At 43.9% G+C, this 27103-nt stretch overlaps 1 protein-coding gene and 1 long non-coding RNA gene across 8 annotated transcripts; one reads left to right on the forward strand and one right to left on the reverse strand.

The window, feature by feature from the left end:
- LOC134063625 (uncharacterized) lies at window positions 1-20587 on the reverse strand. Its single transcript, XR_009936187.1, has 12 exons — window positions 20448-20587; window positions 6968-7105; window positions 4813-5020; window positions 2759-3477; window positions 2592-2649; window positions 2343-2419; window positions 2036-2089; window positions 1869-1926; window positions 1623-1696; window positions 1452-1510; window positions 1173-1317; window positions 1-72 (listed from the first exon to the last, which is right to left on the reverse strand). It is a non-coding gene; the product is annotated as an uncharacterized LOC134063625 (long non-coding RNA).
- On the forward strand, window positions 19852-26873 carry LOC134063623 (muellerian-inhibiting factor-like). Of its 7 annotated transcripts, XM_062519226.1 has the most exons (10): window positions 20580-20709; window positions 20821-21312; window positions 21865-21975; window positions 22659-23019; window positions 23259-23624; window positions 23950-24134; window positions 24705-24822; window positions 24907-25054; window positions 25329-25762; window positions 25991-26873. In XM_062519226.1, exons 4-10 carry the CDS (start codon window positions 22770-22772, stop codon window positions 26413-26415), a joined length of 1926 nt encoding a protein of 641 aa, XP_062375210.1. In that variant the 5' UTR covers window positions 20580-20709; window positions 20821-21312; window positions 21865-21975; window positions 22659-22769; the 3' UTR covers window positions 26416-26873. The 7 variants fall into 7 exon arrangements, with proteins under 7 accessions (XP_062375214.1, XP_062375211.1, XP_062375217.1 ...); XM_062519230.1 differs by lacking the exons at window positions 20580-20709; window positions 20821-21312 and adding an exon at window positions 19852-20077 and having other exon boundaries at window positions 22730-23019; XM_062519227.1 differs by lacking the exons at window positions 20580-20709; window positions 20821-21312 and adding an exon at window positions 19853-20077.
- The last annotated feature ends 230 nt before the right edge of the window (window positions 26874-27103 follow it).

Below are 27103 nucleotides of genomic sequence, written 5' to 3' on the forward strand. Positions count from 1 at the left end.
GGCATTTTCGTTTCATTTTATTGAATGTTAACATTAAAAAGGCTGAACAGTTCCCGAAAACCAGCTCTTCTCCTGCAAGAGACAAAAACAACAAATTAATACACTGCTTAATTCAACACTTTTATTGTCTAGCTTACGAACGTGATTGTTGTTACTGAATTTTCACGAATGGGATAAATGCATGCCGAATTTCCCTCACGACGGGTCACGGGATCAAACGTGTATAGATCATAACAGACCGAGCTCGGAGATTTCAACCCCATTCGCGTTATCAATCCATCTGATAATTCAGTCAAGCACAAACCTATGGCACAGACGAGCTTTGAGTATTTGATAGCGATAGCTAACTCTGGCCAAAACATTCATGTAGCCTACGTGGGACCTGCGTTTTCCCTAAATAGGAAACTTCGGCTGGTGCATACGGATTTACTCTTTTGCGTTTTCAAACTCACGGCAACAAATGACATTTTTCAAGTTTACAGAACTGCTGCATTGTCCAACACGAGAGAGAGAGCGCGCACAGCTGTAGTTCTTCCTCAGATACAGCTATAGCGGACAGTGACACTAGGCTGTGCGCCGTTTCACGTTTAGAGTTAGGCTATCATTGTGTCAAGGGCATTTAAGCTAGTTAAATACCAACGAACTGCATGTTTACTCTTTAGTTTGCTTATGTTTACATTGTCACATAGTCTAATACTCAACCTATCAAACTGCAAATTTGGGATCTTCCCACCAACATATGGACATGTTCTCAAGCCAAATGATAGGAACCAGTGATGATGACATTTTTAAGAATAAGAATTGTGTTGACTGATATTGTAAGAGATGTTCTGCTCATTCACATATCACTTAAGAGACGTGAATTACTGGTGATGCAGTGCATCACCTAGACTAAAATAAACAGACATGCTAAAAATGTCATATGAGCATGGACTCTTCCCACTTATTGACCCTGATAATGAGGTAATGTTTGATAGTTCTCGAGACATGAATGAATACTTATACAATGCATTAACAAAACAGGCATGAACTTTAAAAAGAGTTTGCATGGTAGTTCATGGTAATGTCAGAATATAAAGGTCCTTTTTTTCTATCTGGTACTTTATTGATGCAAAGTATTCCCTACGAACTTAAAACCAAAAGTTCAGACGTGGATCGAGGGAACTTTTTACCTTGGCAGCTTGCAGCTTGCAGCAATGATCGTGTAGGATACTCTCGTGTTTCCTCGCGTATCGGGCCTTCCACTTCCCTCCACCCTCCACATGAGATGTCCTCGATGACGTCGGGCTTTGAACTTTTCGGGGCGCAAACTGAGGGCTTGATGAGGGAGGCCGTATGCAAATAGAGGGTTGAGAAGAGCCCAGTGAGTATGACGCAGGCAAATTAACTTAACATTCTTGCATAACCTACTTTAAAAGGCTAAATGCATAGAATATCTAAAATACACTTACGTTCACTGAAAGTGTGCCCCTGATGATGGTCTGTCCAATGGTCTGGTCTGGATATGGTACTGCGGGTTGAAATACATGCATATATGTTGGTCACACATTTTTTTTCTTAAGTAGAAATGGTTGAAACACTGGATATTCTATGTCAAATTATCACTGTCTAATCTCTCTTACACTGAAAAGAGTCTATGACCACTCATCAGCCAGCAGCGCTTTCACAGTTGTCAGGTAGTCTCCAGGCCAATTCACTGTTATGAAGATAGACAAAAAGATTGACCATGTCTATCATTAGTCACACATGTTTTAGTAGCTTTAGATTTGAAATAATAATGTTTGCCTTACAACTCTTACAAGACATATTAATAAAGATAGCTGAGATACTAATAAAATCATGCATACGTGCACAAATACAATACTTACACTTTATGTCAACATCTTGCCAGGCAACAGGACCTCCACCGTTTCCAGTTGGCCTGGTCTGTATATTGAATTATGAAGTAAAGAAAACATTTCTAAGTTTAAAAGTGAATTGAGACACTGAGTTTTTCAACCCATATCATTGAAAATATACAATTAAGATGTCTCACCATTTTGAGTGACCAGATGGTTGCCTGAAGGAGATTGAGGCCTGGTAGTATTTCCTTAAAGTATACAGCAAAACAGACACTTAATAAACATAGTCCACACATTGCAAAACAAGACTAATGAGTTTTGATGTACAGTAGGCCTACAAGTAACCAACTAGCAACCTAAAATGCACACAAAACCTTTCTAACGCTTCCCTTAGGTGCAAATGCATCGTGGTCAAAACAGTAGATGCATATAATTCTTAAGTAGAAATGGTTGAAACACTGGATATTCTATGTCAAATTATCACTGTCTAATCTCTCTTACACTGAAAAGAGTCTATGACCACATCTCATCAGCCAGCAGCGCTTTCACAGTTGTCAGGTAGTCTCCAGGCCAATTCACTGTTATGAAGATATACAAAAAGATTGACCATGGCTATCATTAGTCACACATGTTTTAGTAGCTTTAGATTTGAAATAATAATGTTTGCCTTACAACTCTTACAAGACATATTAATAAAGATAGCTGAGATACTAATAAAATCATGCATACGTGCACAAATACAATACTTACACTTTATGTCAACATCTTGCCAGGCAACAGGACCTCCACCGTTTCCAGTTGGCCTGGTCTGTATATTGAATTATGAAGTAAAGAAAACATTTCTAAGTTTAAAAGTGAATTGAGACACTGAGTTTTTCAACCCATATCATTGAAAATATACAATTAAGATGTCTCACCATTTTGAGTGACCAGATGGTTGCCTGAAGGAGATTGAGGCCTGGTAGTATTTCCTTAAAATATACAGCAAAACAGACACTTAATAAACATAGTCCACACATTGCAAAACAAGACTAATGTGTTTTGATGTACAGTAGGCCTACAAGTAACCGACTAGCTACCTCCCTTACGGAAAAATCCTATACAGTAGTAATACTATAACATTATTATAGGATTCCTATGATACTTTTATGTAGTAATCTTATAGAAATCCTACAGTTGTCCTATAGGAATATTATAGTAATTTGGGACATTTTACTATAGGCCAACTACAGAAATATTATAGATAAATATTATAGTATTCTTATAGGACTCCTATAGTATTCTGTAGTTCTGTAGTAATCTTTTTATAGGATTTAATCCTATAGTATTTTGGTGCAATCCTATTCTAAAGTTGTCTAAAGTTTTCTATAGTTATGTACAGTAGACTCATTTAAAACAGTGAAAATACTTAGAGGACCAAGGTGTCAAAACAGTTTTCTATCTTACCATGAACAATGATATTTACTATTTTACATCAATTAGAAAAGTACAAGAAAAGCAATGGTTAGTTTGAAATGCAGAGGACATTTATTGTTATATTAAAGTTTTTTGAACAGCTTGGATTCGTTGTTGAGTTTTGATCTCATGATGGACATGATGTCTTTAATTTCCATCGGCGTGTCTTTTATTATGTAGGCTGCAAGAGAACAGAGGAGAATATGAAATTAGAGAGAGTGCTAGCGAAGAGTAAATCTTCCTCCTATTTTGTGTTAGATTAGATTAGATTAAACTGTATTGTCATTGTGAGCACAAGTGCGAAGACAATGAAATACAGTTTGTGTCTAACCAGAAGTGCAAAAAAAGCAATGTGATATACAAAGTATAGACAGGGGATGCATAGACAGTTCAAGAAATATATAGTGTATGTGGACAGTAGTGCAGTTGATTTACAGAAGGTGGTTTAGAGTATATAAAATAAAAAATAAATATGTGCAGTGTATTATCAGGAACTTTGAGGAACTATGAGATCAGAATATAAATATGGCTATAAAACATGAACAATGTATGAACAACATGTACAGATATGTTCAATGCAGTAGCAGTAATATTATAATTATAGTAGTAAGAATATTATAGATATGCAGTGCATCATATAACAAAACAGTAAAAATACAGTTATTTGGTATGATATATTGGCAGTACAGAATGTACAGCTATATGCAGTGTGATAACAGTGCCATTTCAGTGCAGAAAAACAGTAACATAAGAGTAGTAAGAATAAGTGTATGTGCAGGATGAATAGTATGAAGTGCAACAGAATTTGGCTATGTGCACAAAATTGCCAAAAGTATTGGGCCACCTGCTTGACAAGCACATCCCATTCTTAATTCATAGGGTTTAATATGACGTCAATACACGCTTTGCAGCTATAACAGCTTCAAGTTTTCTGGGAAGGCTTTCAACAAGGTTTAGGAGTGTGTTTATGTGATTTTGACTATTCTTCCAGAAGCGTATTTGTCAGGTTACACACTGATGTTGAACAAGGAGACTGGCTGTCATTCATCCCAAAGGTGTTCTATTGGGTTAAGGTCAGGACTCTGCGTAGGCCAGTCAAGTTCATCCACACCACACTCTGTCATCCATGTCTTTGTGGACCTTCAAGCACAGTCATGTTGGAACAGGAAGTGGCTTTCCGCAAACTGTTCCCACAAAGTTGGGAGCATGGAATTGTCCAAAATATTTTGTTTAATGCTGAAGCATTCAGAGTTCCTTTCACTGGAACTAACGGGCCAAGCCCAATTTGAGGATGGCCCATCCCTGTTCCAATATGACTGCACCAGTGCACAAAGCAAGGTCCATAAAGACATGGATGACAGAGTTTGGTGTGGATGAACCTCACTGGCCAGCAAAGAGTCCCGACCTCAACCCAACAAAACACCTTTGGTATGAATTTGATCTACAGGATTAGGCTTGTAGTTATTCATGTTAGCATTTCAAGTGAAACAACAGCATTGCAATACGGGTTACTTACAACAGATTGCCGACACCTTCTTTGGGCAAAGTTGGGGTTTTGCCTCATGGTCCCTGAAGGCATTGGTCGTCCTCCCGGTAAGAGAGGACATGGCCATCTCTCTCCGGGTGAAAAGAGCATTCATGAGCTCCAAAATTCTTTTCTTTGGCTCCTTGGAGAGCCTGAACAGAATGTATTTGCTCATGAGGACACCCCTCTCAAGTTCCACCTGAACAGAAAAGAAGCACAATTAAAGGAGTCATAGAACGCATTTTTTGACCATTACAAATTGATCTTTGAGCCTAAATAATGTCATATGTGAATTTGTGGGGCTGAAAATGCCCCAGGAGCACTTCTAGATCGCCTAATACAAGGTCATAAATAAGCCTTGCAATGAAACAGTTTGTTTTTCCCGCCCACTCAGCAAGTTCATGAATATTCAAATGAGATGCGCACTGATTGGTCTATTGGCCGATATGTCCTGAAAGTTGATTGGCTCAATCCACCGGTCTGAAGCTAGAGCAAAGTGAAACTACGTTTACTGCTGGTAAATAAAGCCAAAGTCTTTGATAAAGCTATCAACAATGGATTTAAATAAGGAATACAGCCGTACATGTATAAACCGAGTCAGAAGAAGGTTCTGACGAAGATGAAGTGCAGCAGATTCCCCAACAGAATGAATGTGTTAGATTGGTAAGTTTTATCAGTACATTTCTTAGTATAGTAACTCTCCAAAGTTAGCTGTAATAACGCTAGCATTACAACATCTCTGCCATAGACCACATATCTAGATATTAGCATCGTAAGAGCAGTTTAACAAGAATTATTAATCGAAGGTATGCAAATGAGAGGGGCCGAGGGGTGTATCTAAAGGGGGATGGGCGCCTATTACGTGTTATCTGAGCTCTGTTCAGATTGGAGCATTTCAACACGGCTGTTTCTATTTCCCAATTTGCATACGAAAGCAGGCGGGGGACGCGGTAAAGTCTTTGGTGTTGTCCTTTGGACACTGCTCGCAGCCTAAATTCAACAGGAACAAGGTGAATGTGGTTTTGAATTCTAGGACTCCTTTAAGATGACCAGATGTCCGAGACCGAAACCGGGGACATAATCCCAACAATGAGGAAAAAATAGGGACATTTTCAGTTTAACTATCAATCTGATTGAAATACATTCAAGATTTATCTTCAAAAAACGGGGACAGGGGTAGTTTTTCTGTATTTTTCCGGGGACAACCAAAACCGGGGACATGCAAAAGTCTTGTGTACTCATGGAAATGAGTTATGCACTTGTGTCATAGAATTTGAATTTGAAAAAATTTGATTTTTTTTTTTCTGCCTTACAAATACAACACAGAGGTTACAAGTTCACAGATTTCTAATTACAGGTACACAAATACCATGCTACACTTCACAAATGAAAAGTTTCTGTACGTAAAAAAGGGGGAAACTGTAGACTATTCTCTTTTTTCAAAAGTGATTTGTGTGGTTGAGCGAATCACCTCAGGTCTTTGGGCGGGATCTGTAGGAATTCTGGCCAATCAACATTTAGCATGCGGGAAGCATTCCTTGTGGCCAATCAGCATTGCTGGCGCCTAATTCTCAAAATGAAAGTGAACACTAGTATTTGCAAGGCAGAAAAATAAAATAAAAATCTGACTTCAAATTCTGACACACATTTGTGACTTTTGTGCACAAGTGCACAACTCATTTTCACAAGTACACAAGACTTTTGCACCTGATTTACTGTGGTGAAGGTAGCAGAACCATGGGAGTAGGGCATTTTTAATCTATGAAATGTTGCATGGTATTTGTGACCTGTAATTAGAGCTCTGTGAACTTGTAACCTCTGTGTTGTATTTGCAAGGCAAAAAATAAATAAAACAAATATGCGTCTTCAAATTCTATGACACAAGTGCACAACAAATTTTCACGATACACAAGACTTTTGCACCTGATTTACCTCCATAGTCCTGCTCCTGGCATTCAAGTCCCTACATAACAATACCCCCGAATGGCGCTTTAAATAAGATGAATTATTATTAATAATAATTCTTCTTCTTATTATTATTATTAGTAGTAGTAACCGATGATCAACTCAAGCAAAAATCCGCACCGTTTGCACCTCCAAGTGGTCTGTGACGTAAGTTTGTGTGAAAGAAGGTAAGGTAACCTACCATCAATCGAATTAGAAACACCACCTCCAATAGTATTTCCGTTGATACAGGGTGCTGAAACGATACTTCCTTCTTTGGCAATGATGTTGATGTTTACAACAGTAGAGGTCACATCTTCCAAAGGTAAGGCCTTTTCCTCTGTGGACAAATCGTCGATTAGCTCACTCAGTGATGCGAAGCGTCTTTTGTAAGGACATTGCATGAAATGCAGCATGCATGCAATGCCAATCAATGATAGCTAACGAAATGATTAGCCTTTTTGCTTGGTCTCTCTCCGGACCATAACTTACCTTCCATTGTAACTTAAACTAATTCGCCCGTAGTCGTAGTGTCTTATTATTTAATCTTAGGCCTACTGAAATTATGTCAACATTTTGTCTTCCAAATCCACCGAACAACAGAACCATCTCTCTTTTCGCTTCCCGCGACAGATTTGTTTTCTTCTTCTTCTTCTAGAGCCGACGTCACACCATTCTACTTCCGGTCCATGGGACTTCTCGACATTTCCGAAAACCAGCGCCCCAAGCGGTTGCATTCCTATTGAAGAGCAGCTCCAATGTTAGGAACACTTCACCGTTTTTTCATATTAAACTACGTTATTCCCTTATAGTAGAGGTCCTGTATAAGATTTGTATGCGCTTCATTTAGCGGAGAATATCTCAACTGTTCTAGATTAATATGACCCACCCTGAACCTAAGTGACGCCTCTACTTCCGGGCTATTGGACCTAACTCGCGAAAAAAAATGAATGGGAGTCAATGGAGAGATAATTATTGGGGGCCAAGCAGCGAAGCTGCGAGGCAACCCATAGTGATTGTACGTATTCTTATTATTATTGGGGGCCAAGCAGCGAAGCTGCGAGGCAACCCATAGTGATTGTACGTATTCTTCTTCTTATTATTATTATTGGGGGCCAAGCAGCGAAGCTGCGAGGACCCCATTGTGTTACTCTGTTTTCTTATTACATTGCATGTCAATGCAATGTACTGTTATCACTGTTCTTCTTCTTTTTATTATTGTCTTCCGACCAAAATCAACGATCAAAGGCTCTAGAACCACTGAACCGTTTGACGTCATTCAAATACTCCTACACAGGTCTTGTAACGGAGATTTGTTCTATGTATTTTTTAAATGTGTGAACTTTATACTTTATGAGATATCTACGATAAAAGAAATTAAAATTCCCATAGAGTTTACATTGAGACCCTTTGGCGGCAAAGATTAATTGTTACGTCAGTGCGCAGCTGTCAGTAATCAAGGAGCTCTGATCCGAAGCCATGCCACCGCCGCTGCGCTGAACCAGGATAACGCTGGTTACGTATGTAACCGTGGTTCTATGAAGGAATGGAAGACCGCCAGAGGCAGTCGAAGACTAGTGGAATTCCCCATGCGCCTGCGCATTGGTCGAGAACGTATAATAATTTTGTCATCACGTGACCATGCCACCGCGAAATACAGTATAAATAGTAAAGACGCGGGCATGACGGTCTCAATGGACATTCTCGCCTACCCGAGTGACCAGAGACTCTGGCGGTCTTCCATTCCTTCATAGAACCACGGTTACATACGTAACCAGCGTTCTATTTCAGTCATTCCAGACCGCCAGAGGCAGTCGAAGACTAGTGGAAGACGTATACGCACCTGTCACGAGGGAGACCCCTCACAAAGAGGAAAAACAGCACGAAGCACAGCCACATTCGTCAGTGGGGGAGACGCCACATTCAGACGATAGAACCTAGTAAACGTACTAGGAGAAGACCATGTAGCAGCTGAACAGATGTCAGACAAGGGAGCACCACCCAATGCGGCCCAGGATGTAGCCACAGCACGAGTAGAGTGCCCTCTAAGGGGCGCAGGAGCAGCCTGTCCCTGACGCTGATACGAAACAGAAATGGTCTCTGTGACCCAATGAGAAAGCCTTTGCTTGGAAATAGCCGCACCACGGTTTTTTCCACCAAAGCAAACAAACAGCTGATCAGACGTCCGCCAGGGCGACGTAACAGACATATAGCGCTTCAAGGCACGAACGGGACACAAAGCCCCAGCGCTTTCAGATGCTGGATTGAAAACAGCTAAAGAAAAAGGCCTATTCACAAACTGAGGCAACATAACCTTAGGAAGGAAGGCAGGATTAGGCCACAAGGTCACAGAACGGTCCTCAGGGCCCCAGCGCATGCACTGAGGGCTAACAGACAGGGCATGAATTTCACAGACCCGTCTCGCAGACGTTATGGCCAACAAAAAGGCAGTTTTATACGACAGCCATTTAACGTCACATGTTTCCAGCGGCTCAAACGGAGCTTCGCACAGGGCATTCAAGACAAGGGGCAGATCCCATTGTGGACATTTCAAACGGCTAGGCGGACGAAGACGAAAAGCACCTTTAAGAAAGGCCGTAACGAGCCTGTGCGCACCCACAGATACACCTCCAATCAGATCATGATGAGCCGCAATAGCAGCTACATAAACCTTAAGTGTGGCCGGGGACCTACCAGAGTCCAGTAAGCTCTGAAGATAGTCAAGCAATCGAGGCACTGGACATGATTGCGGGACCAAAGATCTCTCTGAACACCACGCAGAAAAAAGTTTCCACCGGTTACTGTACAAGCTGCGCGTTGACGGAGCACGGGCATTCATAATAGTGTTCCGAACCCCTTGCGAACAGTCCACAAGCTGTCGGCCCGCCCCAGCGGCCATACCCACAGATTCAACCTCTCTGGGTGGGGATGCCAGAGCGTCCCCTGTATTTGGGACAGGAGATCCCGTCTGCCCGGCAGGGGACAGGGCTGGGCTGCCAGAAGCGACAGCAGCAGAGGGAACCACGGTTTGGATGGCTGGTGAGGGGCAATCAACAAGACCCGACAGTCTGTCTCCTGGATGCGGCTCAGAGTCATCCAGATGAGGGACAGAGGGGGGAATGCATAAAGCAGGCAATTGGGCCAATCGTGGGCCAGAGCATCTTGGCCCAGGGACCCTGGCTCGGTCATCTCCGAGTACCAAGATGGGCACTGTGACGACTGCTGGGTAGCGAACAGGTCTACCTCTGCAGTTCCGTACGTCCTCCACAACATCTGAGCTACTTCTGTGTTGAGACACCAATCCCCCGCACGCAGAATTCTCCGAGAGAGGGCGTCTGCCGTGCAGTTTGTAATCCCTGGGATGTGCGCTGCTCTGAGGGACAGCAGATGCTTGTCCGCCCAGATGAGAAGCTTCTGTGTCAGGGCTAGGCACTGTCCAGACCGTGTTCCCCCCTGATGGTTGATAAAGAACACCACCGAAGTGTTGTCGGTCCGAATTAACACATGCCTCCCCTCCAGGCTGTCCTTGAAATGACGTAGTGTCAGCCACACAGCCAGCAGCTCCAACAGATTTATGTGCCGAGAGCGGAGCTCCGGTTCCCAGCTGCCCTGTACACCCTGGTGATTCCAGAGGCCCCCCCATCCCGTCAAGGAAGCGTCTGTCGTCACCACTTCCCGCCGTGCTGGCGGGGGCCCTAGAGGCACACCGCCTGACAGCAGATGCCCTTGCTGCCATGGTAGTAGTGCCCTCGCACAAACCAACGAAATGCGCACAAGGCTGTACCTGTGGCGGACTGGGCAGAGGCGCTTGGACTGCAGCCAGCGCTGAAAAGGACGCAGATGCAGGAGACCAAGCCGCACGACTGATGTTGCGGCAGCCAGAAGCCCTGCAAGACGAAGCAGTGTCAGATGAGGCAAGTGCTGGCCCCTGCGGACCAATGCAAGGGTGCCTCTGATGGCGCGCTGTCTGGTTGAAGTGAGAGAGGCTAACATTCGTCTGGAGTCTAGGTTCATACCGATAAACTCGATCGACTGAGAGGGAGTGAGAGAGCTCTTCGTCCAATTGACGGTAAAGCCCAAGGCTGTCACATGACTCAACAGCTGACGAGTATTGGTTGCCACCTGCATTGGAGAGCGTGCAATCAGCAGCCAGTCGTCGAGATACGGCAACACCAGCAGCCCTTGGCGCTGCAAGGGGTCCAGGGCGATCTGCACACACCGTGTGAAGACACGGGGAGCGAGAGAGAGGCCAAATGGAAGGACGCAATATTGGTACACCCTCCCTTGAAAGGCGAACCTGAGGAAGCGCCGGTGATCCCGGGCGATGGGCACATGAAAATACGCGTCCTTGAGGTCCACTGAAGTGAACCATGCGTGAGGTGTAACTGCCTGGATGACATCCTTGATGCGCAGCATGCGAAAAGGTAGATGTTTGAGATGACGGTTCAGTGCCCTCAAGTCCAGAATGGGCCTGAACCCGCCATCCTTCTTCTTCACAAGGAAGTAGGTTGAGTAGAGCCCGGATTGGCAATCCTGAGGATCTACATGTTCTATTGCGCCCTTGCGCAAAAGCTCGAGAATCTCTAGTTGAAGAGCATGTGTCTGACCGGGGTTGCGGACCACTGTGGGCCTCACAGTGGAATGAAGAGGGGGTCGACGGCGGAACTGGAGGCGATATCCCTCCGAAAGTGTTTGCAGGAGCCAGCGATTGGAGGTGATGTCTCTCCAGCGGCTGAGTTGGGCCACTGCAAAACGTCCCGCCGTCGACCCGGGAGAGTCAGCGTCGTGGGGCAGTGGTTTTGGCACCTTTGGGGGGGCGCTGACGAAACGGAACCCCAGGGGGCCTGAAGTGTTGTGGCCCCTGTCGACTGAATGGCTGCCCAAGATCCGGAGCATGTCCCCGGGGAGCAGGGGGACGAGGCTGAGCAGGGCGTGGAGGCGGGGCACGATAAGGTGCAGCCTGCTGGCGAGTGGTGAAGTCCCGACGCCGTGGTTGAGGAGCCTGTGTGGGGCGCCTAAAGACAGGCTGGGGGCCAATGAGACGATTTCGGGTCTCAGAAACAAGCATACGGCGCTCAAGGGCTTCTTGAGCCGCAGGTCCAAAGATCTGCCCTGGAAGTAAGGGCAAAGCCCTCAAGCTGTTGCGACAGGGCTCTGGAAGTGGGGATTGTGCCAACCACACCTGCCTTCTTGCCTGTACTAAAAGACCCAAGGCTCGCCCACAGTCAGTGGCGATGGCACCAAGAGCCTGAAGAGAGGCGTTCATCAATTCAATCACTGTGGTATCAGCAGTGGATGCGAGAGAAGTATGCAAGGCAAGTAACAGATGAGCTAGAGAGTTACCAACTCTGCCCAGAGACGCTGTAGCACTGTAAGTTCTACCCAGGAGGTCGTCTGTGCGGCGGCATTCTGGGTTTGGGCAGCGGATGACCTGTCGCAGGGCTTCATCTGGTGAGATGATCAAAGAAGCAACGCAGGGCTCTACAGTGGGCATCCGCCCAAGCCCAATACTGTCAGGCTCCACCATCGCTGCTAATGCACGAATCGTACGGTCAGGCCTGGAAGCCATAGCCGTGCCGAATGCCTCAGTGAGGACTCCAGTGAAGTCAGGACAATGTGGCATGCGGAGCTCATCAGAGGCCCCTGCAGGACGACGCAAAAGATTAGAACTTCCTGGTGCAGCTTGTGGGATATCCAACTCAAGGCGGGCCAGGGCAACCTTAAGCGTGTTTTGAATGGGTAATGCTGAAGCGTTTGACGCTGAAGCAGTGCTCTGAGATTCTGAGCCACTCCCACTGAGAGAGTGAGTAGAAGGGGGACGCCTCTCCTCACCACCAGCTGCCAGCTCCTCCTCACCATAAACACTAGCTGAGTCAGCAGCGAACAAGGACTCAGAAGCAGCAACCGATAAGGCATCTGCATCACGCTCAATGAATGAGGCCACACTGCGTTGTGGCAGGGCAGAAGGTGAAACAATCACCCCACTGGCCTGCAACCTTTCAGCAGGAGCCGGACAGGCAGTCAGCAAGGCCTGCAACTGCTCAACAGTAGAAGACAGCTCAGCTAATTTGCGAGCCATGTCAGGGGATGAGCTTTTCTTCCTAGCTTTGCCACCGCGTGGCTCAGCAGCCTTTCTCTTCCTATCATCAGCACTCACCCCCGAGGGGGGGAGAGTCGCATCAGAATCTGCAGTCAGTCCGGCCAGCCGCAGGCGCCGCACTTCCAAAGGCATCATGCTACAGGCTGGGCAGGGGTTAGCCAGTGCCTCACGCAAGTGGTCGATACCCAAACACGATGGGCAACAGTCGTGGCCATCCAACACATTCATGGCGGCATGACATTGGACACACCAGACAGACTCCATGGTGTGGTAATTAGATCAGTCAGTGAGCAGCTATCAGGTATAGCACCACTGAAGTACGAGCAGCAGCTCAATATGCTCGTCCAACTGAGTGGAGCCGGTCAGACACGGGCGCTCAGCGAGCTTGGTAGTAACGTTACCAGCAGGCTACTTACCGTAACAATTAACGCAGGAAAACGTGATCCAAGGAAGCCAACCTAACACAGGCGATCCAGACAAGCTCCCGCAGAGCAAACACAACGCTGTCGGGAGAGGTGTCTAGCCACAAGCAATCACGAGCGAACCGGTAGTATCACGGTTGCTCAGTGCTCAGGCAACTGTGAGTGGAGCCGGTCAGCACACGGACACTCACGATACAGTTGGCTAAATTCACACACAAGAGTGGAATTAGCAGCCGCACAACAAGCTCTTAGAAAGCAACAAGAGTGGATACGGTACAAATGTCAGGTTACCTCGTAACCGAGCTAATTAACTAACAAGGCTAGTGCCTAAAAATAACAAGAGTGGAGCCGGTAACGGACACTCAAAGAAAAATACCAAGTTACCTCGTAACTGGAGCTAGTTAACGTAACAAAAAATAAACAAATGAGTGAGTGGAGCCGATCAAACACGGACACTCAACTCAGCACTCACGTTGGAGTTTGAATCCAATCCGGAGATATAATCCAATCGAGACACAGCCAATGAGGGCAAAAAACTGCTACTCCGTATAGCTGCACAAGTCTCAGTAATCCAGTTCAGTAATCCAAGAAATCTCAAGACCAGGCGAGAATGGGAAAAAAAGACCGTCATGCCCGCGTCTTTACTATTTATACTGTATTTCGCGGTGGCATGGTCACGTGATGACAAAATTATTATACGTTCTCGACCAATGCGCAGGCGCATGGGGAATTCCACTAGTCTTCGACTGCCTCTGGCGGTCTGGAATGACTGAAATAGAAACGTGAATGTTACGTTACGTCTACTCATTAAGCTGTAACAGCTGCAGCTGCTGTAAACCAGGACGTTATCGTCTTGTCTCCTGTTAGGCTACTCCTTACTTGATTTGTTTATCGTGACAGTACAGTAGCCTAACCGGTTTGCTCTCGGTAACGTTATCAACAGCTAAAGACAATCTAACCTAACGTCAACGTAAACACTGTAGCTAACGACAACCAAACTTGCTCCAGGCGTTTAACGTCGGGGTAGGCTGCAAGGCGAACAGGGCTTTTAGCCATCTCGACAGTCCAGCGTTTTAGGTGAAGTCCAACCTGATAGACAGGCCTACGAGTTGCACCATGGTTCAAGCCTTCTTCTCAGTCGCTTATTGTATATTCCTATTAGGACAATCACACTCACACATTTGGAAACGGTTTCGAAGAACAGCTCATCCTGTAATATGTGTAGCCTACATAAAATATCCTACTGTAAGCTAACGTTACATTTGCTAGATAGGCTATCCTACCTGCTGCATTATCGTTGATTGGCGTTGTTTGAGATTGTATTCCGTATTCCAATGGTGTCTATAGCCTACTTTTAACCTGCATTAGTGTAGATATGAAGGCTATGTAAGCTATCCTACCAGTCGTTTCACTGTAGGCTAGTAAAGTCAGCTCTTGCAACTCGTTTGAAGTTGGCAACTTCATTCAGTCTTTTACATTCTAATAAATGAAGAGTTATTTTCCAAAATAGCATATATCCACAATTTTGATGCATTTTCATCAATCACTTTTTAAATGTGACTTTCCAAGTTGAAATTGTAATTGGGTAGGCCTAATTGTTATTTATCTATTCTTCAGTTTAGCCTAGTTTTCTTTTTAACTATAGGCCTAATATGTTTTACACAGCTAACAACCTTTTTGCATTTACATGCAATGGTAATTCCTTCCATGGAATTACATTTTCTAGTTATTATTATGAATCCGCCATGGGAGTCAATGGCAGCCCATAGAACCGACTGATGAAAAGTTGTAAAATTTGGCACACTGATTAGGGACAGTCCCATTATTCATGTCACCAAATTTCATGTCGGCACCTCGAACCCTCTAGCGCCACCAACAGGTCAAAGTTAGAGGTGCCTTCATGCACGTAACTTTTGACCCGTTGATCCGATTTTAAAAAGTCAGGTATCATTGGAATCCTTGGACCTGCCCGAGTTCAACGCACCCTATGATGTCATTTTCCGCCATGATGGATTTTCCGCCATTTTGGATTTCATCAAAAACACTTGAAAGCTAACTCCTCTCACAAATTTTGTCCGACCGACACCAAACTTGACACGGAGCATCCACAGAATGTGTTTTGCCAATGCATTGCTTTTTGTCTCCGGAAGTATTACCGTTCGCCCACAACAGCGAATCAAAATTCACGGCGAAGCCGCCAAACAGGAAGTTGGCTCATATTTCAGCAACCCTTACACGCATCAAAACCAAACTTAGTACATGGACTCGTGACCCCATCGGAAGGACGCTCAAGAAATTTGGTGACCTTTGACCTCTAGGGGGCGCTGTAATTCAGAAACATGCCTTTTGGCCTATAGCTGCTGTTGTGTTTAGAATTACAATATACTAGTGATGTCTAGTAATACTGTGGAAGATCCTCATGTGGACAGATGGCAACTTATGACATCAATGTAATTGACCCTTCCAGAGCCACGCCCTAAAACCGCCACAGGCCAATCGTGGCTTAGCAACCCGTAACTAGGCAAGCAAGGCCTGGCAAGCTTTCGAGTTTTTGCCATGTTAACCTATGGAGACTGCATAGCCTGTGGGCCATTACGGGCATTTATTTGGATGTGTGGTGCCCCCAAACACGTGAAATCACGGTGAAATAACATGTTGAACTATAAAGACATGATATAGTTTGAAATACGTATTTTTCTAACTTTAAATTTTGCATATTGCGTGATATTTCCATAACCGCGAGATATGTTTCACGATGGCGGCAAAAAGTTCTTAACAGACATTCAACGAGACGTATGTATAGCCCGTCAGCAATTCTGTCTAAAATAATACCTATTTTAAGTACCAATCATGTTATGTTGTCAAATATTGACGTTATGGAAGTATAGCTTAAAACGTTATGCTAGTTTTGTCCCCCGCCCGTTTCATTTCGTACTAGCCTGGAGGAACCATCGAAAACAACGCGTACCTTCGACTTTTGCTTAAATAACTCATGAACGGTTTTGTTCAGAGCTGAAAATGCAACTGTAGTTGACAGAGGACAGATGTAGCTCGCTAGTGACCAAATATGAGCTTTCAGTGTGGTGCGATGTCTTTGTAAATTACATTTGTTTAAAAAACCCTGTGTCTCCTCCATTGTAATAGACGGGCAAGGTGCGAAAGTTTGACAGGCGTAGCAACAGTAACTATGGAGGGCGGGACTTCTGGAAGGGTCAATTGATTCGGCCGCCATATTGGATTTAATCAAAAACACTAAGAAATTTCCCTATGTCACAAATTTCAACCGATCCTCACCAAAATTGGCACAGGCCATCTTCAGACCATGCCTTGTTAGTGTGTCGATTTCTGTAAAAATTGACGGAAGCGTTTGCTCGTCGCAGCCAATCAAAATTGGCAGCGAAGCCGCCAAACAGGAAGTGAGCCTATATCTTAGCAGCCTTTGCATCTATCAAAACCAAACTTAGTATATGGACTCGTGACCCGATCCTGAGGACTCCCAAGAAATTTGGTGACCTTTGACCTCTGGGGCGTGAAGCCGCCAAACAGGAAGTGAGCTCATATTTAAACAACCTTTGTATCTATTAAAACCAAACTTGGTATATGGACTCATGACCCCATTGGGAGGACGGCCAATACATTTGGTGACCTTTGACCTCTGGGGTGTGAAGCCGCCAGACAGGAAGTGAGCTCATATCTCATCAACCCTCGCACGTATCAAAACCAAACTTAGTACATGGACTCATAACCCCATCGAGAGGATGCCCAAGAAAGTTGGTGACTTTTCACCTCTGGAGTGCGAGGAAGTGAGCTCATTTGTCAGCAATCCTTGCATGTATCAATAGGCGTATTCGAGATGGGCTGCGGCTGACTTCGGCTGGCTTCACATGTCAACGTGAGCTTGAGAGTCTTACTGGGAGGAGAGAAAGTTAGACACAGCTGGTCCCGAACAAGTCTGCAGTTTGCCTGACGTGACTCACGTGAGACCTAGAGGGAGATATTGCGGAATTTTGTGTGCATTAAATACAGTATAACTTTCATTCTTACTCATTAAAATGAGCTTGATGACTGACAAAATAAATTGATATGATGTAGTTTAAATAAACCACTGTTGTCATACAGTTAACAGCCCTGCATTGTAGCACATTAATTCAATATCAAGTGTTTTCCGTGTGCATTTATTTAACCAACAGCATAAAATAGCATTTTTGTGACATGATCACAACATTTCTTGAAGTCAAACACCACGTCTAAACAGCATGCACTGCATATTACGCAAATTATGTTTTTGTTTGCAGTCGACTGCATCTGACTGCATCCGACTTGACATGTCAAGTGAGCCTATTATCAAACTTAGTACATTGACTCATGACCTGATCATATACTGCGTACGATATCACTGCGCCTATGGTACGTTTGCAAGTTGCCTCGATTATTACGCCAGATGAGAGTGTAGTTCCATGTCAAATCAGCCTAGAAAAACGCCAGGTTCATTTTCAGTTGGTCTTATTGCACTTTCTAACTTGAGAGGAGACACGTTTTAAATGGGAAAATTACCAGAAATCTTAGTCACTTTTAAACATGAAGCTAGCAGGCGAGAAGCTAATGGTCTAATCCGATTCAATGATCTATGCTAGGCTGAAGCTAAAAGTTGTATCGCCAGACTCACAGAATGGCTGGATGAACGGGAGCAAGGTAAATATCGATTGTTTTGCTCGAGGGGAGGTGGAAAATGAGCGTATTTCCAAAAATGGCGGAATATCCCTTTAAGTCACGATTTATTGTAACAGATCTTAGCAACAGCAGCAACATTTTCTTTCATTTGGACTTCAAAGATTCATTAGGCATAATACTTTTACGCACATTGTTTGACAGGCTTTGTTTCACTGTATATTGACATTACAGTTGACAAAATTGACAAAATTGTGGTAGCCGTAGCCTATGATGAAATTGCTGCTGCAATCGCCTTATCTAATGCAAGATTTGACATAAGGCGCACCACGTCGGCTATACGGCATATTAAATTAAATCGGTATAACTTTCTGCAGCACGGAACTCAATTGCGGTTTTGTTGTTTTCAAAATCAGTATTTTTCATAGGTTCAACTTAATGCTTATTCGGCTACACACAACAAATGAACGCTTTTCATGATCCCATGGAGAGACTAATTAAAAACACCTGTTGAATCATTGAGATCAGAAATGGCCCTGGCATTGCAGCCCACCAATTTTTTAGCGTTTTTGATGAGTACAATTTTACTCAATTTGACCTAAAATGTAAACCATGACGTGTTTAAGCTACTCTTTTAGAACACACGACTAAGTGTGATTAGGTTACAATACGAAGCTTGGTGTTAGAAATGTTTACTTTTTAGAAATATAAAAGCATTCAATACATTCAAAGCCAACAACTCTCAAAGCCATACTGTAAATGTTCTGTAGATGGTACAGGAATCGATATGGGAATCGATAAGGAATCGCATCGATAAGCAGACTCGATAATGGCATCGATATCGATAATATCTTAACGATGCCCATCCTTACTCTAGGCCTATATTGAAAGTCTGTCCCCTGTCTGTCTGTGAGAGGCATGCAAGAGTTGGAAACCCTATAAATGCCATTTCAAATTGTACTTTAATACTTAAGTATTTTTAAAAGCAAGTACTTCAGTACTTTCACGTAAGTACAATTCTGAACATGCAACTTTTACTTGTATCGGAGTAACATTTGACCAGTAGTATCTGTAGGCCTACTTTGAATTAAGTACTGAAATTGAGTACTTCGCCCACCTCTGATCACCATACTACTAAGCTCAATCTTTTAAGATTGAACATTAGTCTGGGGGAGATTATTGTGAATAAAGTATATGACACTGTATTATGTCAGCCTATTGTATTTTTGAATAATTCGATTTTTAAAATGTAGCAGCTATTTGTGTAAGGGAGAAGAAAACAGAGCCCAGACTATTAGGCTACTGTTCATACTTGGAAAAAGCCTTAATTAGGCTAACTGAAGGCAGCAATTTCTACAAGCCACATACAAACTTGTGGTAATAAAGATAATAATTAATTTACTTATTAGGCTACTTCAATCATGCTAGCAGTATAACTTTGTCGAGTGCTAGCAATCAAGTAGCTCATGGTTCACCAATGCAAGGTTTCAAAATAAAGTAAACATTAGGCTACTAGTTTATATAACTTCTTTCCTAAAACAGTCTTCTGCTATTGACTTATGAAGCACTTTTCTGATTATAAGCAAACCAAATGTCTATTGTAAACAGAGCAAAGGACTTATACGTTTGCCTAGCTGCCCATTCTAACCAAATCTATTGCTGTATTAGCTTGCTAACTTGACATAAACTAGCTCAGAAAATATTTTGCAACGTGGTTGTCAAATTTTCTACATGCCCTGATCAGTTGCAAAAACATTATGTGGATCGTATGATATTTCAACAAAAATACATATGTAATTTAAATATGTAAAACAATTACTAGCAAAACACCTACCTCTCTCCTGGTGGTGGCAAATCATGACGACATACGATATTTCACATCGCTGGCCCTGATTGGCTGAAATAATGCAAGAGGCTTACATTCTCGGCCGCGATATTTTGTAGAGGGGTTACAATTCCACCAGGAGACCGGGTTGGTATTATAGTCAAGTAACGAGCAGACGTGCAAGTTCGCTGTGCAGTGTGCTCCGAGAAAGTTATAGTTTTCCTGCCTTTAATAATATTCAGTCTTTCAGTCTTAATCCAGTCTTTGATATTGAAAGCTGTGAGTCATTGACGAGAAGTAAGTTTACATAGTTGATTCATACTGGTATGCCGTAGGTTTGCTAATATAGCTAAACTTGCTTTAACATGATTTCCATGAAGTAATGTGTTGTAAGTGTTCTCTGAAATCGTAATAGCCTACTTCATGTGTTTAGCGTGTCGAGTATTTACCGTTTAGCTGCATTTATACTGTTGTAAAGGACCTATCGGAGCGGCAGAATGGGAATGTGACGTGGCGAACATTTCGCGGTTGCGCCGCGGTAGCGTATGGGATGCATAAAGAGTGAGGCCACTTGTACGCTGCTGCCAATGCTGTATCATTGTAAACATCGTAAAACATTGCTAACTCGCTGTTTCTAACACTGTTTTTCACACATCATGGGACGAACCTGTTGTGTTGTTGGATGTAACGTCCGTGCCTACGATCGTCAGGTAAAAAAAATCAACAACGGAGTGTCTTTGTATCACTTTCAGGGTCTCACGTCCACTCTCCAGACGGTCTGTCATAGGGATCCATGCTACCGATCAAAGACATCTGTTGTAGAATCTTTGATGTAGAATGTGAAAAGGCCGACAATGAACCCCCCCGGCCAGCGCTAAACTCCCGAGCATGGTAAACTAAATTGGATATTTCAGGCGATAAAAGCCCCGGTAAGAACCAAGCCAGATATTGTGCTAATATACACACCTATGGCTACCGAAATATGTGAGGTTCATTTAGCAAATGTTATTTTAAGGTATTAAAAAACATTGTTGTTTTAGAATTTTCGAACGAAACGGCCGACAATTAGGGGTCTTACGAAATGCACACTTCCTGGACAAGGGAGCTTTTCCTCGCCACTGTTGCTCCTGGGTGTCCCTTGGTGCTCCCCAACCCCAGCTCTTCCCCCTCCCCCCTGGCTCCCGCAGAGCTCTGTGTCCAAGCAAATGAATACAGCAACCTGGGCTCTCATAACACCTTCAGTGCCACAGACTGATCGACTTCCATCAGATATTCGTGCCCAAGGGTCTATGATTTGTTAATCCGGCCCTGCATAAGAGGCATGGGCATAATTTCATATGACTACGCTTTTGGATAGTCCTTCAACCAATCAGACCAACGATATGGGTGCACCTTTTGGATAAGCTAGTTTGTGACTGGACCCAGATGATGTGGACAGGAAGCAAGATAGATGTGCAGATGTTTTCAGCCTGAGCTGCTGGGCGAAATCCAAATCTCCGGCAGATCAGACAGGGTTTGCCCAGCCTATCTAGGTAAGATTTAATGCAACAACCAATGGGGGAAAAACATACCCTAAAATTGTTCACATAATTCTGCTACGTCTTTCTGAATGTTTTGTTTGCACAGAGGAAACCAGTGGAGCTCTGAGCATCACTTTCAGCACAGAGTAGGCCTATAGCCTAATTCAACTCCTGTTTCAGTGTTACAAAGAATTCACAATTTGTTTGACACAAACAATGAAAACTTTTAGAGAAGCTTTTAGAGAATGTTTCCCAGATAATTGGCATCCGTTTTTCCATGTGTAGGCCTATCTGAGTAGATACTTAAGTACATCTGAAGGCAGTTGTAGGCTAACATCTTGGTCAAAGGGGGTTCAAGTCTCCAAGATAAGAGGGCTTTATCAGAAACCCAATTTCAACATCATGGCTAGTTCATGAAAAGATGAATTGTCCTCCAGTTCATGCTGTGAAGACTGTGTGAGACAAAGTTAGAAAAACACTCCCTCCCCAAAATAGGACATCATTTTTTGTAGTATTTCTCTTTTATTATTTCATTGGATCCTGGGGTTTATTTTTTTTTTTTAGCAAGGACCTTGACATCTGTTGTCACCCGGCACCCACTGGAAACAGAGGAGAGACCTTGAGATTCTGCACAACAGAAAAGCAGCTGTCTTCCCTCTGGTCAGGAACACAGAGGTGAGACACATTTTCCCCTGAAGATTGTATTCTAGCCGATCCTCACATACCCACTCATGCACTTCAGTCCACAGAGGGAAAAGAGTGGAGAGAGCTGAGAGCAGCAATCACATTTATTACATAACAGTTGCCTATCTAGAACTTCTTGAACGCCCTCACGGAGTTATATATAAATATGTGCCGTCGTATTAAAATTGTATTCATAGCGAAGCTCCTTCGGTTAGTGCTAAGGGAAAATGTGTAGAGAAAGTGAAGTATACTTGAGTAGTGGTAAGAGATGTTATTGTGTAGGACAAAAGTGTAGGTCTTCTTGACAACTGGAGCTTCATATTCTACAATTACATGCTTCCTCTCTAATTCAAATACTCCACATGTCGAGGGAGAGGAATATGAACGCTATTAACAAAAGGAGCATTTTGAAGCTCCAAAAATGTGATTCCCATATCTCATCACCGCTGATATGAACAGAATTGGCCAGACAGGAGGGTGTGTGTGTGTGTGTGTGTGTGTGTGGCCTCCAGGTCTCGCCCTCACCACACACACACTGGAGCAGTGTAGTAAACAATATCTCTACGTGTGGACAGCAAGTTTCATACCTCTCCATGAGACAGCACCCAAACTCCACCTCCCATAACCCATTCAAGGCCATAGTCCTGTCCTGTGCTGCTCCTCTCCTCTGACAGCTCCCGCTCTGGGGAACCCGAAGAAGCCTTCGGCTGATATAAAGCCAGTCTTTCTCTCGGGGTCCATCCAGACAACAGGAACTTACGAAAGCAGGTCAAAACACCTTTGACATGTGGCTGTCCCTGCTCCTGCTTCTGCCACTGGGTCTTGCCCCCATTAGCACCACTCCCCTGGAAGAAAGCGAAGACGGCACCTTAAAGCCTCCCAGACAGGAAGTGGGTCAGAAGCCCAGGTCGGAGCACCCCGTGCCAGATCAGTCGTCTGCTATGCCTGCTGCTCTCGGCGAGCATGTGGGGCTTTTGGGAGCTGGGATGTTGAGAACAGATGCTGATGATGCCCGTGGTCAGGGAGGAAGTAGAGGTGTGTCTGCATTTTGTTGTTGTTGTATTTCCCATGTATGGTAGATGTATTGTGATTTCTAGATTAGATAAGATTGTATTTCTGTATGTTCATATAAGTATTTTTGTGGTTACATTTTTTGTATTGTTTGCATATTTTTTATGTTATGGCCTAGATTCACAACAGCTCCATATTGTCCTTTTTTTTCCATTTAATTGGCATTTTATTCAATGCATTATGGTCATTATTTTGCCTTCAAGGAAGTCAGGTGGATGTCCTGAAATCAAGCCTCAGCCAAGATGATGCTCAAAAGGGACAGGACTTGTTCACGCAGCCTCCAGTGATCAACAGAAGGCCCGTCCCCTCCCTGCACAGTGGGGAATCTGGGAAAGCTCCATGTTTTGCTGCCATTGCTGGAGGTTTAGGTAATGGACTGAAAGAAGCCCTGTCTGCCCTGCAAGATGTCTGGAGCAGGGAGAGTGAGTTGGGTAGAGACACCTTGACTCGGTTTGGGATTTGCACTGGGAGTGATGGCTCAGCTGAGGCAGGGCTCTCGTCTCTGGCCACACTGCTTGCAGACAGAGATGGTGACAGTGTGGGCCCTTGGGCAACACATCTGGATAAAGGTACATTTGTTATCGTGCTACTTTGAAAAAATAAATATATAGGCCTATACAGTATATATTTTAAATGAATTATTTCAGATTTAGTCTTGGATGTTGAAAAGAAATGAGTTGTCAATCAAATGAATTGTCCTATCAAAGCTATCTCACGAAAAAAAAAAGTCAATGTGCACCTTTGGAGAATGCTTTTAGAGTTGAACTCTAAACCTTAAACACAGTCTTTGTTCATTCTGTTTTGAAAGGGCATTTTCAAAACAGCTGTGTGGTATGAATAGCTGCAATGCTGTAAGAGTATTGATATTGCTTACTTTGGTTTGTGTTATGTCAGAACTCTGGGTTCCTGGAGAGGAAACAGGAAGCGTTTCTTTGACCTTTGAAGTTCCTCCGGCCTTTGAAGAGAGGACACACCTCAGCACAGTGGCTCCCACGATGCTGTTGTTCTTTGTTGCCTCCAAAAGAACAGAGATCCTTGAAGTTACTTTCAGGAGCGATATGCTCTTTCCCAACAAACAGGTTAACCTTTCAGAACTTCTTGTTTGTTTGTTTTCTTGGTCATGGTGTAGCAACTTTGTATATGTGCTCTGTTTTTGAATCACATTCTGACATTTACAATTGAGTTTTACCCAAGCAAGACCGAATTCAGCATCTGATGCAGGGAGAAATTTCCACTGAACCAGAAATCAAAGTTGATTAAATTACTAAATGTCGATGACACTAGACTTCTAGGAACTAAAACATAGCAATTAGTTACCATCAAAAACACACTGTTTCAAAAAATAGCATTGACTTCTTGATTTCCGGGTCTGCAAATTGCATAAAACTTGCAAAAGACACCTCAGAAATAGAGTGCATCTGCACCGCTGCATTCCTAGGCCTGTATCTCCCCTATCAGCATTAGAGATGCAAACGCCACCCAGATGTCCTCCATTCTCAAACTAAATGACAGCCACTCCAACCCAAACAAGCAAAAAACATGATCAAGTGAAAAGTCTCATGGAATAAAGAATATGTCAGTACCTGCTGCAGAATCTGTATACTGTCCCACATGCCATGCCTGACCAAGTGACCTGGCCCTTCTCCCAGACTGCATGCCTTTCGGTGGAAACTCAATTCATCGTGCTGACCAGAAGAGTCCCTGAAACAGTGAGTCCTAGACTGCAGACCATACGAATCACTGTTGAGTTGAAGCAGCCAAACAGCGGTAAGTACCTATCTCTTATTTTCTGGAGTTTGATCAATATGAAAATGGGTATTTATTCTCTCTATGTGGTTGAAATGATTTTAGGGCCAAATCTGTCTTTGTCTGAAGTCCAAAACGTGCTAATGAGACGTGGTAAAGAAGAAGATGCCCTGAAGAGACCTCTGCTGGTCTTTCTTCCAAACAAGTCACCACATGAGGATAAGCCTGGGGGCATTACCTCCATTGATCACAGGTACGGTCATATGTGTTAAGTGAAACTTTATGTCTCATGTGGGACTTGTTTGTTTTGTCTATCAATTTTTTTTGTCTCTCTGAATATGTATCTGGACTTAGACTCCATAGAGAATCTTCACGCTCCCTTGTAATTCTATCTGTGAGTTGTTTGGCAATGTTTTCGAGGATCATCAATTTGTGTGCAATGGAAACGAAACTGACTTGATCGATGGTCACTGAGGTGTGACTGGAGTAATGGATGTTTGAATTTTGTTTCCTTTTTGTTTAAACAGAGCCCCATCTCCAGTGCCGCCACCTTCCAGAACATACCAGTTCTTGTGTGAGCTCCAGAGGTTCCTCAGTGACGTTCTCCCCAAGAAGCAGGCGCTGTCCTCACCTGACGGACGTGCCGTGACTCTCCCGCTGGCCTTGCTGAGCTCTATGCCACCCCTGACCCTGGGCGAGTCCTCCAGTGAGGGCCTCCTGCTGGGGTTACTGAACTCCTCAATGCCTACCCTCTTCTCCTTCCCCCAGTGGAGCTCCGGTCTGCTCGGCCACCGCGTGGGGCTCTCTCTCCAGGCACCGCTGCTGTCCATGCTTCGGGAGGGGCTGGATGACGCGTGGGCCCAGTTTCGGCGCGATGAGCTGGGAGCTGGGCATTTGACTGACAGACTACAGAGGCTAAGTGATCTTAGCGCCTTGGCAGCTGAAGGGGTGGATCAATCAGGTGATGAGAGAAGTTTCTCATTGTGTTCGGGACTAGACTAATCAATGTGTGACGTCTATCCCAGTTATTGTCTCTGTTTAATCCAAACATACCACAACTTAATCTACTGGTCAACTTAATATACCTTAACACATGCTCACACATAAACTCACAACTCTTCATTAATTAGGATGGAATTGCTATTGACAGCAATGGCAGAATTGTCCTGACATTAGCATGTGTCTGCAGGTGATGGGGAGTCCGGTGAGGTCCAGTACTGTGCCCTGCTGTTGCTCAAGGCCTTGCAGACTGTCCTGCGGGCCTGGGAGGCTGAGCGATCACAGAGGTCAACTCGCGGAGGGGGTGAGGAGAATCCAGGGAAGCACAACCCCTGTCGCCTGCAGAGCTTGACCATCTCCCTCGAGGCCTTCCTTCTGGAGCCTTCTGTGGCCACCATCAACAACTGTCAGGGCGAGTGTGGCTTCCCTTTGCCCAAGGGCAACAATCATGCCATCCTGATTAGCAGCATGGTGCAAAAGGGGGGTTGGACTGGCCGCACCCCCTGCTGCGTGCCCATAGAGTATGGAGACCTGCTGGTCATAGAGCTGGACAAGGATGGCACCACCGTCTCTGCCAAGACAAATATGGTGGCCAAGGAATGTGGCTGCCGCTGAACTCATTCAAACTGATGTTTGTGTTTCCGACCACAGACCACTAACATGACAGTGCACAAATATACAGACTTGTGCATGCTTTTTTTTCTTCTCACTACCATTCTCACTACCATCATGTAATTATATTATTACGCTGTAGATACATCACAACTGTATTTATTTCCCTATCTACATATTACCACAACTGTGCTTTAACTGACACATTCCTTAATTCCTTATATATTTTTTGATGTACGTAGGGATACACAGATCAGATGCCTTTTCAGAAGAAATCATTAAAACCACTTCAGTTATGTAAAGGTGAAAGGCTGTCTGGGTGATCTGTAAGTTTGCATACAAATTGATGAGTCATGATCATGACTGCACAGTGCATACAAGTATTGATTGACTTAGCTCAAGCAACCTCTGAATAAAATGCTTTAGGGAGCAGTAACATGACATTTACATAGATGGACAAAATATTTGAACCAAGAAATGTCATTTATTAACAGCGACAAAACTAGTATTACAAACACTGATTTATAAAAGCATATATTGCTTCTCTTTCTCTCTTTTCCAATATCTCTAAGTTATGCTAGTGCTGAACAAAGTGTGAAATCTTGGTGTAGGTAAATCTGCCCTAATGGCATGAGTCATAGTAACATCCTGTCATTGGCTTAGTTTTTGAGCTTATTGAGCGATGCGACTG

This window comes from Sardina pilchardus, chromosome 18, assembly GCF_963854185.1.
Source record: "Sardina pilchardus chromosome 18, fSarPil1.1, whole genome shotgun sequence".
Lineage (NCBI taxonomy): Eukaryota > Metazoa > Chordata > Actinopteri > Clupeiformes > Clupeidae > Sardina > Sardina pilchardus.

Coding starts and splice junctions, on each gene's coding strand:
- LOC134063623 (XM_062519230.1), top strand. CDS start 22,770: ATGTGGCTGTCCCTGCTCCTGCTTCTGCCACTGGGTCTTGCCCCCATT. Junction 24,823..24,906: donor GTTGAAGCAGCCAAACAGCG/GTAAGTACCTAT, acceptor AAATGATTTTAG/GGCCAAATCTGTCTTTGTCT. Junction 25,763..25,990: donor TGAAGGGGTGGATCAATCAG/GTGATGAGAGAA, acceptor ATGTGTCTGCAG/GTGATGGGGAGTCCGGTGAG.